We start from the raw sequence: 12,304 nt of genomic DNA, 5'->3' as shown, positions 1-12,304 counted from the left end.
GAGGTCCAAATGTAAAATCCATGATTTGAAATCCCTTTTCATGGCAAAATTAATGCAAACAAAACTGATACAAACAATCAGCTGGATCATTTCTCTTCCCAAGTCCAAAGCTTCTAGTAATTCATATTTCTGCTTGGCTGTCAACCTTTGCATTAAAATCACCCATGTATGTAAACAATGTTCTTTTTGAGCACTTGCTTCAGAGGGTTTTTTGATGCTAACTTAGAAAACCTCTATTTCAAGCTCTGTTGCATTAATTGTTAGGTGTACACTTCGATAACTGTGGTAGTTAGAAGCTTGATACAGATTTGGGTGGATGTAATGCAATCGTTAACAATTAACAAGCTTCCCACTGCTGCAGTAAGTTTCTTCTTGTGAAAAAAGCCACTTTATTCATTTTTCTGATGTCATACCCAAGTGAATTCCTCAAGATAATGAATTCCTCAAACTGGAAATAGCCATTGTATAGCTCACTGACACCAAGGAGACTGAATTTCAACCTAGCCATTTCAGATTGTGTCAAAGGCTTGTATCTCCAGCCCTGGAAATACAATACAAATTACTTTTGTAATGATAATGCTCCCTCTTGCTCTGAAATAAAAGAGCATGTATGGAGATGAATTTAGATTGCACCTGACTGGTAATGATTTCCATGAAAGAAAGAGAGGCAATGAACTAAAAATAGTTTAAAATTATCCTATGTCTTTTTCTTAAAGAGTTCTTATCTTCAAAAACAGAATGACAGTGCAGCAAAAAACTAGAAACTGACAGAAATATATTCTTGCCAAATGTGAAAACATTATTTGTTCAACAAAATCAGAAGAGATATGTTTACTAAAATTGTAAATATAGTTAACATTACCACAGCTCTTCTAAAATATAGGAATGTTTTAGTAAAATGCTCCAGCACAGCAGAATAACAACTTGCTTTTTCACGTTCTTTAACAGAAATATAACCTTGAGGCAGTCGAGGAGTGTCTCTATCACTCAATTTAGAACCACGCTCAGGAGAAATAATGGGTTCTAAAATAAAAACAAACAAAAATCAATGAGTTTAACTAACAGCAATTCATAAAAAAAATGTAAAAACAGATTCTAAACCTCTTATTAAAAGAGCAAAATCTATACGGTGAGTCTTTTAATTATAATAATTTATCAAAATAATTTTTTCAAAGAAAATGCCACAGAATATTCTATATATACATTAATCTCTTAAGTGAATAAGCATGACACCCACATCTCAAATCAATATGTTTTAATCAGTGAAAAATGGTTCTTGGTACAATCTGAGTTAGTCATTTCACTCAGTCTTTGGAGAATATACTATTCCTCACTCTGCTTTCCAGAAAAAAATAAATATCAAATGCTATAGTGCAGTGGTGGTGAACCTATGGCACGTGTGCCAGAGGCGGCACTCAGAGCCCCCTCTGTGGGGACACTTACCATGCCCTGAAGTTGGCAACCGTTCCTCTTCAAGCAGCCGCCCACTAACTCACCAAGGTCCCACGTGGCTGGATGCATCCTGACACGGCTGGTTTCCCTCCCCTCATCCCGTCCCGTCCCTCCTGGCCTCGCATGCTCTTCTTTTCCTGGGCACGACCGACTGCATGGTCTCCTCAGCTGTTCGCCGGCCATCCAGCTCAGAGGCAGCTTCTTTGAACTGCTGGTGGTGGGTTGCAGAGCCCCAGAGTGCACAGGTCGAGGGGCTGGCAGGCTATGGCAGCTGATGGACACCGTCAGCCCCCATGTGCTCACTGGCCTCTATGTGCGGGGGCCGATGGTGTCAGGCAGCAGCTACTCTGGCCCTTACCTTGCCCCATGGCAATGGCACCCCCACCCTGCCTCACTTCACCCTGCAGGATGAGCCTCCTGCCTACCGCCCCACCTGCCAGAGACTGCCTGAATCTCCTCCATCCCTGCCCACCCCCCACAGGCGTCCCTCTCCACGAGCAACATTGAGATGACCACGCCCACCTTGGCCACACTCACCCAATTTGCCATGACCACCCAGTGGGCCACGCCCACCTGGCACCCAGGAATAAATAAGTGGGTTTTGGGTTGCAGTTTGGGCACTCGGTCTCTAAAAGGTTCGCCATCACTGCTATAGTGCATGTTATATTTCTTTGGTTACTTGATTCATGGAAAATAAATAAGAATGGAAGGGGAGATATAACAAACCTTTTAGCTGACTTGTCCAGAAAAAAGGTAAATCATTAACTTTCTTTTATGTTTATAACTGCTATCTGAAATCCACATTATCAAGGAAAACCAATTGGTTTCCCTACCAGTTGCTAAGAGATTATTCTTCCTTTTAAAGTTCCTCAGTTTGTATACTGTCTTGCCTTACATAAAGATTAGCGTTTCCCATTGATTATTGACAACTACTCTGATTTTGATATTTTATCCGCCTAAACTTTACCGCATCCATATGAGACTTATAATTTTTTTCAAAGTCCACAGATAGACCACTTGGCAATATGTAGTGAAAGTTTAGTTGCGAGTTAATAAATAATATTTTTGAAAGTAGAACCCTAATTTGTGAGGATATGATCAATTCAAAATTGTCAAGTACCTGACATGCATGTGGCAACCCACCTGAATCTTGGCCTGAGGTTGAGAGTTGGGTCAGTTCAGTGGATTCACTCATGGCATCAATTTCAGGGGAGAGACAATTATTGTGGTCAAGTATGCTTGAGCTGGAAACAGTGCCTGAAGAAATGCTTTGTAATGTAGGGCTAGAAGCAGGCAAGGAAAGCCCATTGGCGAAGACAGGGAAAGTAGGGTCAGGGGTGTCTGAGCAAAGAAGAGCAAGGAAGGTTATATTCATTGCAGATGAGCTGCTGGCAGCAGAAAATGCAGGGAAAGTAATGGTTAAGAAATTTATAATTGCTCCCAAACTAACAAAAGATCAAACTAGGGGAAAAAAATCTGAAGAAATATTTTTCAGCATTTCTCTGACAGCTAGTCACAGGTTATTGTGTTTGATTACTTATCCGCTGCTAGTAATAAAGAAGATTGATGGTGCAAGAAGAATTAGCAGTGACACATTATATTGCTGCTGTAAAATGATATTGAATGTAGGAAAAAAATATGTAGGAAAAAAATCATAAAGTCTTGTTTCCATTTTCATTAATTCAGGGAATTCCTGAAAAGTCTCAAGAAGGAAAGATATGCAGTACTCAAAAGTAAAAACTGAGAAAAATACATTTAAGTAAGAACTGCACTACTCTTTTCAAGGTAAGCAGTTGCCATGGTCAATCATGTCTCAATATGAACTGTATCTTTAAGTCAATGAATTCTTTCGAAAATAACTTCAAGATCTGCTTTATTAACAATGTACTTTTCTACATCCAAACATAAGCAATAAACAAAATCACAAGAGATCCATATAAGTTATATTCTCTGGAATCAATTATAAAATGTTTGCCCTTGAATTTATAGATGCCTTAAGGAATTCATCAGCCATTTTTTGAAAACTATCAAGGAGACCTGATTTATGCTAAGCCTTGTGACTCTCTCAGCTTCCAGAGAGAAAATAATGTTTGACATCTACCTAATTCAGTTAAACAACAACAAACTCACATAATAGAATGCTGTAAATCACAGACTCTTCAGATTAGCAAACCAGCCCTGATAGACCTTTAAACATTGCCCTATTTTCTCATTAGACTTATAATGGAAGCTGTTCTAAGCAAAAACAAATTTAAGTTTCAAATAAAAAAAATAGCCAAACTTATATTCAATGGACATAGGTATAATGCTTTTCAAAGAGAAATCAACAATATGAAGTTTACTGTAAGGCTAGTTGTACTATCACTCCCTGTATTTCATACATACAAATATTAATTTACAGATACTGAGTTTGAAAATATGTTGGACCAGACAGAAGAAATGGCAGAAAATAAATGCTCAATCTAGGGAAAAAGAATAGTGAAATAGAATAAAAAGAGAGAACGGAAAAAACATCTTTACCTATCCCATAGAGATAGACAAGATCTTTTAAATATTTCAAACTGGGAAAAGTCTCATTCTATAAACAGCACAGCTACTGTTTAAGGAGTTATGGAAATCTTTCTGAGATATTTTATTAAACATTCACTGCATCAATTCTCATTTTAAAGATTTGACTATAATAACTCTGGGTTTTTTTAGATGCAATACTGTTATCTATTCCCTGACAAACAAGAGTCCTGTTTGTGGTAATATAGATTAAGATCAAATGACCATTTAGAAAAAAATAACTAATGGAGAGACAGAAACAGTTATATTTCTATAGTGAGCCCAAGGCGGATAATTGGAAAGAGTCAACAACCAAAACCCATTAAAATCTTAGAAGCAGAAAATGTAGCAAAATAGAAAAGAGTGAGAGAGAGAGAAATAAGAGGAACAAAATAGAATGATGATTCAGAATATAATGCACATCTAGAACAAAGAATCCAGGAACAAGTATGCAAGATACAAGTAAGACTAGAGAAGATAAAATGTATAAATATATGGTTAGTCTTTAGATAACAATAGACTGAATTAAGACATTGGCCATGAAAGAGAAAACATGCACACTAGAAACATTCCTTAAGGAATCAGAAAGTCTGCTATATCAACATAATAAAATGGTATAATAATCTATGTGTACTGAAAAAAACAGATTGGAGCACATTTTCAGACACTTCCAAAATTAGAATTCAGTGATTGGCCCAGAAGCATTCAATGTTAATGGATTATGCATTCCATTGACTCAAACCTAACTACCAAAGGTTAGCCACTCAAAAAAGATATTTTAAAATCATTTCAACATGCAACAATGATACTAATTTTACTGTTTCCTGTCTTAAAGTTCTGGAAACAAACATCCAAAAGGATTACTGTGGATATCTAATGTATTTTAATAAACAGCTGCATAAAACACAATAGTTGAAAATTCATATTTTATTATCTATAGTATTACCAGTTTTTCGACTGATTTTTTCTGAAAATGTTCTTTTAAAAGACAGATGTTTAAAATCTGTGATTTCTTCCTCTTTAGCTGATACTATCATGATTGTGCCTGAATTGCTTAATGAGAACATTTCAGGGCTGAGATCATTATAACTGCAAAACAAAAAAACACACACACACAAGCACATACTTAATAATTGAAATGTACTAATATTACAATATTATACACTCTTGATGCAGAACAATTCATCTAAAGACATTAACAATCCTGTGGATAATCTAAAATGTAGCAACAATAGGATAAGCTTAGACTATATTAGTTAACACTCTTTTTTCTTTGTTGGTGTCAGAAGTTAACATTATGAACTGCTTCTTTTAACAGCCAGATGACTGCAACCAGCTCTTATTAAATAATTTAAGAGATCCAACATAAATGAAAGTTTTCTAGTATTTAAATTGTCAATATACAGTAAGCAAGACAAATTTCAAATCTGAAGCAACATTCTGTTGATATACTGTATATAAAAAGCATTTGAGTTTGTTGCAAAGGATGTAATAGTAGTTATAGTACTGGTAGTAATTCATTTTGATCAAAAACCAGTATAGAAAAGATTGTATAAATAATTTGCATCATTTTAATTAAATTATAATTGATTCTCATTTGATGGACTAATCAAGGGAGGCTGACAGTCACAAATGTCTTTTAAATTGAAAAGCATATCATGTCAAGGACATTTATATCATGTGTATGATGTCATTATACAAATATTACAAATTACTTTTCATTAACTGACATCATTTTCATAGTGCCATCATTACACAAATAATATAATCAGCCAATACCCGAGCCATCAGACAACCACTGGAAATAGTAGGGCATTGGCTGAAAAGTGGAGAGAACCTATGGAGAAATTCTCTAAAAATTCCACTTTTTAAGTGAGTTTATTGTTGTTCTCCTTGAAATATCCAGATTCTACTGAAACTTAGATGAACAGAATCCAATTCCAAATGTCAAAGTCATGAATGGACTATAGCTGTGCTCATAATAAAAGCTGTCATCTTATTATATAAAGGCTGAAGAATTGCCTCACTAGGTCTTTCTCTTATTGCTTCAAGAATTTTTTTCTGAAAAACTCAGCCTTAATGATCAGGTATACCACACCTGCTTGAAATGTAAATCTAAAATATGGCCTCAGCAAGGAACAATAAAGGATGTGATTATCCATAGTGGACAGGAATTTGCTTCCATAGCTCAAGTATTTCCAAATGGGTCTTAGTTTCTTAGAAACTAAGTCTTGAGACTTCCCAGAATATTATACATCTTGTTCGGCAGGTGAACTTATTTGGTCAATCGCTTCTAAGAAATGTAACTATGATGCTGAATTACCTCTATTTGTATACAATCTACCAGACAGTGGACTGGTAGTATAATGTTTTTGACTAATTTGTTTAATTGGGTTGTCTTTAACTAGTTTTAGATCTAATGTGAAAACATATCATTTTAGGTCCTATTTATGCAGAAATACTGAAAATTCAAACAGGTTCACAAACTTTTAAACATCACCATAGAACTAAAAGGAATCCACAGATTACACTTGAAGAAAGTTGCTTTTCTTCAACTTTGTCCTAACAGAACAAAATATTTTGATATTAGCACTATGGCAGTTGAAATGAAATTCAGAGAAAAGCCAGGAATTAGCTGAAGGGCTTATGCAATGAGGAAATGTTTCCCACTAAAAATCTAACCCAGTTTTAGAACATTCCAACAATTACTTTTATGCAGGTGCATCACTTAACTATATGAGACAGGAGACCATGAAGATGTACATTCATTTTTATAGGAAACAGAAACAGCTAAATGAATAGCAGTTTCCAAAATGATGTTGTTTCAACACTTGAATAGTCTTCTGAATTACTTATGTCCTGTGATTAATTTTTTAATTAATACATGGAAAAGGCAAACTGCAGTAGGCAAACTACAGTACCTCTTCATATTCAGTTCTGAGAGTTGTAAGATAAAGAACTTCAAGCTGTATCCCTATTAGATAATTATTTACCTCTTTTGTCAATATTTGCCAGACACTTAATTCTCATTAATATCTAATCTTCCCGGCTACATCACGGTGGTGTGCAGAGCTCACCAGAGAGACAGGCCACCCAAGCACCAGTCGGAGGAACCAACTAGGAAAAGTACTGGGTCCAGTCAGTGTGGGGTTCTTCAAGAGCCGGACAAGTGTTTGTCGCACTGGGGCTCGTTGTCCCCTTAAGCCTAAACTTAAGCTCTCGGTGGAGCTACAAGGAATTCCATGCAAAATGGAATTGGACTCCGGCTTGGTGGTCTCAATCATCTCGCATGACACATTCAACCTTGTGTGCAGACGCAGCAACCAGTGGGCTAAACTAAGACCCTCAGATATTATTTTAACAGATTTTCAGAATGCTCAGGTTAAAGTTAAGGGTGAAGCCACATTATTGGTGAAATTTAAAGGGTTTTGGGGGCACCTGGATGTCATAGTAGTAGAGGGTCAAAGAACAAGTCTTATTGGACTTGATTGGTTTGAGGCTTTGGGCATTTAAATAACAGGCATTAACCGGACACAGACAGCAGACCACATGGCTGTTTGTGAGGAATTCGTGGATGTTTTCGAGTCAAAACTGGGAACTTATACTGGGTCACCAATTTCCTTTAAATTAGATCCTAACGTTGTACCGATAAGGGTCAAGCCTCGCAGAGTTCCTTTCACCTTAAAACACAAAATCGATTTTGAAATCGATAAGTTAGTAGAGCAGGGTGTATTACAGCCTGTTGATGGGGGGGAGTGGGAAACTCCTATTTTCACCCCACTAAAGCCCAACGGGGAGGTTCGCATTTGCGCAGACTACAAATGCACATTAAATAAAGCCTTAAATCAACATGCATACCTGGTCCCGATAGTCAGCCATATTCTAGCCTCTTTGCAAGGGGGAACCATTTTTGCTAAACTTGATTTAGCGCAGGCGTATCAGCAACTGCCGGTAGACGAGGCCACAGCTGCAGCTCAAACAATAGTAACTCATAGAGGGGTATTCAAAGTCAAACGCTTGCAGTTTGGAGTCAGCGTTGCACCGAGTATTTTCCAAGGGATTATGGAACGCACACTTAAAGGTATTCAGGGTGTCTGTCCTTATTTTGATGATGTTCTCATTGCCAGGGAATCCCCAGAAGTATTGGCCAACAGGCTCAAGGCTGTGTTACAAAGGCTCCACGATACGGGCCTCAAGTTAAAGAAAAACAAATGCAGTATTGGGGTTTCTTCAACGGAATTCTTGGGGTTCCATATCAATGCTAGTGGGATTCACCTCGCTGAGTCAAAAGTTAAAGCCATCAAAATGGCTCCTAGGCCAAAATCAAAAGCAGAGCTACAAGCATTTTTGGGCCTCCTGAATTTTTATCACACATTTCTACCTCATAAGGCTGCAATAGCTGAGCCCCTCCACAGGCTACTTGATAAAAAAGCCCTTTGGAAGTGGACTGACTTACATGAAAAAAGTTTCCAGGATCTCAAGGCTCTTCTTTCAGAAAAGTCCACTGTAACTCATTACATTGAGTCTAAACCTGTATGTCTTGCATGTGATGCATCTCCCTACGGGGTGGGGGCAGTCTTAAACCACATAGAGAAGAATGGGAAACAAGTTCCTATTGCATTCTATTCTAGAACTTTATCTGCTGCTGAGAGTAATTATGCACAAATTGATAAAGAAGCCTTAGCCATAGTGGCTGGAGTCAAAAAATTTCATGATTATTTATATGGCAGGGATTTCACTGTCTTCACTGACCACAAACCCCTTTTGGGCCTATTCACAACAGATAAGCAAACTCCCCACATACTATCTCCAAGAATGCTGAGATGATCTATATTTTTGTCTGCATACAAATTTAAGTTAATTCACAAACCTGGGAAGGAAATGGGCCATGCAGATGGCCTCAGCAAACTACCACTGCCACTAATGGATCCTGATCCAGCTCCTGCTGCTAAAATATTGTCCATTCAGGACTTGCCTGAGTTTCCCCTCCATGCTGGGGATATTGCTGCTGAGACTGCTACAGATAAAATTCTGAGCAGAGTACTGTCATGGGTATACACGGGCTGGTTGGAAAAAAATCCAGGCCCTGATTTCCAAAGTTATTTTGTTAGAAGACGTGAACTGTCTGCACATAAGGGCTGCATATTATGGGGCAACAGTCATTATCCCCACATCATTGAGGGACAGAGTCTTGCATTCCTTACATGAAGGCCATCCAGGCATTGTACGGATGAAAGCCTTAGCTAGAAGCTACCTTTGGTGGCCTGGCCTGGATAAGGCTGTGGAATATCAAGTCCATGGTTGCTATACCTGCCAGAGGTCTAGGCCTGAAACGCCTCAGGCCCCAGTTCATAGGTGGGAGGAAACACATAGCCCCTGGTCCAGGGTTCATATAGACTATGCTGGGCCTTTTCAAGGACAGCTTTTTATGGTAGTAGTGGATAGCCACTCAAAATGGCTGGAAGTAGTTTCAGTCCCTAATATTTATTTATTTATTTATTTATTTATTTATTTATTTATTTATTTATTATTTATTATTTTTATAAACCGCCCTTCTCCCGAGGGACTCGGGGCGGTGTACAGAGGAAGGAAGGTATACAGATGAACAATAAAATAATAAAAACAATAGTGAAAACAAACTGGGACTCCAATTAACGCTATCATGCCAGGCTGGACTGCTGGAACAGGAAAGTTTTTAAGTCGCGTCGGAAGGTACGGAGGTCGGGGGCCATCCGGATTTCGGTTGGTAAGCTGTTCCAGAGGGCTGGCGCACCCACTGAGAATGCCCTCCCCCTGGGGGCCACCAGCCGACATTCCTTGAGCGGTGGCACCCTGAGGAGGCCCTCTCTGTGGGAGCGCACAGGACGGTGGGGTGCTGACATTGGCAGAAGGTGCTCCCGTAGGTAGTCCGGACCCATGCCATGTAGGGCTTTGTATGTCATTGTTAGCACCTTGAACTTCACACGGAAGGCAACCGGAAGCCAGTGCAGCGCACGGAGGAGAGGTGTGATATGGGAGTATCGGGAGGCTCCCAAGAGTGTCCGTGCCGCTGCACTTTGCACCAGTTGAAGCTTCCGAGTGGATCTCAAGGGCAGCCCCATGTAGAGAGCGTTACAATAGTCTAGGACCATCCAGGTGCTGAGAAAACTCTTTGCAACACATGGGTTGCCTGATGTTTTGGTTTCTGATAATGGGCTCAATTCACTGCTGCTGAGTTTCAGGTTTTTCTCAGAGCTAACCTCATCAGACATGCTACGTCTGCACCATTTCACCCCTCTACGAATGGACAAGCCGAACGCATGGTGAGGATAACAAAGGAGGCGCTCAAGCGCATCATCACAGGTGACTGGCATCATAGATTGGCAGATTTCTTGCTCTGTCAACACACTACACCCTGCACAGCTACAGATAAAAGTCCTGCTGAGCTTCGTTGGGGAAGGTGCTTAATTACTAAACTGGACAGGTTGCATCCAGACAGAGTGGTATCCAAAGCCTCTAAACCAAAACCCCCGAGGGGGCTGCAAATAGGTGATTGGGTTTGGGCCAGGAACTATGGGCCTAGAAACTTGTGGGTTCCTGGTCAGGTGATTAAAGAATCCGGACCCCTATCTTATAAAGTGGGGTTGGAGGGAGGGCGACTGGTCAGAAGACACATTGACCAACTTAGGAAAAGGTTTCCAGAATGGTCACTAAATGCGGACTTTGACACAAGTCCCTCCTGAGGTCCTCAAGCTGGCGCCCAAGCCAGCTCACACCAGAACCACCAGGGTTTTCCTTTCTCAGTGGAACTTGATTCAGAAGAGGAACATGGCAGCTCAGAAGTGCAACATGGGACCCCTGACCAGGCGGACCAGCTGAATCTCAGCGACCGCTGTGCCTACTCTGCTAAACAGTCAGACTCTGGGTGGGCCAACCTGGAGAGGCCAGCCAGAGCAATTCAACTCCCCTGGACACCGGAGCACAAGGGGACATGGGTCTACCCAGCCCACCGGGTAAGCTGGTAGACCACAAAGTGACTGGAACTCCAATGTGTTCCTCCAGACCACACAAACCCCCAGCATATCTTACAGACTATGTTGTAAAATAAAGTGATGTGTAATGTATGACATTGTACCACTACCTACAGAAATTGGGGGTAAATTGTAACTGCTGGCAAGCATGTTCATTGAGACATTGTTTTATCTCTTTGTAGTTATACTGCATTGACAAGCTATTCTTTAATCTCTTTGTAGTCCACTCTACAAGGCATGTCTGTAAAGGTCGCGTAATGTCTTTCTAACTACCTTGGCTTAACAAAGCATCACATTTATTATTGTTTAGTATTATTTTAGTATTTGGGGTGTTGGCAGTGATTGATAAGCCTTGAATATTGTCAAGGGTATTATAGCTTGATCTTAGGAGGGAGGGGTGTTATGTACTGGGCTTTTGGAATATCACCATATGCGTTGCTGGAGAACTAACCCAGACAGGACGTCTCCGGTCCTGCAATTGGTCAACTTTGGGCGGCAAACATGGGTTCAATCCGATTGGTTGCTACCAGAGGGTCTGGCTATATATTGAGGCAGGGTGACTCTAAATCCTCAGTACAGTTTCTCCTTAAATAAAGAATGAGCTTTTCTGTACTCAACTGCGTGTCTTCCTTCCTGCTCATCAGAGTCCATGACGTAATAGAAAGACTCATAGTATTGCAAATAATTAATGAGAACAATTTAAATAAAAATTATGTTTGTTTTGATCTAGGCAGTTTCTTTGATGTCTTTGGTATCTGTTATAGAAATATCCTGGTTTGATATCTGTTATAGAAATTTTAAATAAGCCAGCAACACAAGTATTTTAGTATATATGTAACACACATTTTTTAAAATAAGAGGCTGACACAGTTCAATTGCCTCATTAGTGATTATTCTTTTCACTTTCCACTTTTTACCTGTCTGGACTTGGTACAAAATTTTCATTATTATAGAGCTCCTGTGTCCGTTTTTTAAACAAAATGAAGTGAACAATTGCCAGGTAAACGTTGAGCTGAGCTCGCCATGGCATTTCTTCATTATATAGCCGACGAAATCTTCTTCGTCTTATGTAGACATCAGAACATATATTTAGCTTAATTATCAGGATTTCAAAAGCAATTTTTCTTTTTTCTTCCATTTGTTTCCTAAATAAAATCATAGGGACAGCACCTTGAATAATAAGCAGTCATAAGAGAAAAAATATTTTAAGATATAGAAACAATTACATTCCTAATGATGTAGATATAGGTATGGATATATTTCTTTGAAACTTACTTCTTTGTAGATATCTACAT

At 39.2% G+C, this 12,304-nt stretch overlaps 1 protein-coding gene across 1 annotated transcript in view; it reads right to left on the bottom strand.

The window, feature by feature from the left end:
- Window positions 1-12,304, bottom strand: part of CFAP54 (cilia and flagella associated protein 54) — a gene marked incomplete at both ends in the record, with an annotated part of 158,511 nt that overhangs the window by 86,039 nt on the left and 60,168 nt on the right. The window contains 4 exons of the mRNA XM_081332014.1: window positions 863-1,023; window positions 2,596-2,793; window positions 4,946-5,088; window positions 11,927-12,154. Coding sequence (XP_081188140.1) covers window positions 863-1,023; window positions 2,596-2,793; window positions 4,946-5,088; window positions 11,927-12,154 — 730 coding nt within the window. The remainder of the gene's footprint in view (window positions 1-862; window positions 1,024-2,595; window positions 2,794-4,945; window positions 5,089-11,926; window positions 12,155-12,304) is intronic.

This window comes from Vipera berus (assembly GCF_964194415.1).
Source record: "Vipera berus genome assembly, chromosome: 6".
NCBI lineage: Eukaryota > Metazoa > Chordata > Lepidosauria > Squamata > Viperidae > Vipera > Vipera berus.
This window is presented reverse-complemented; position numbering and strand designations above follow the sequence as displayed.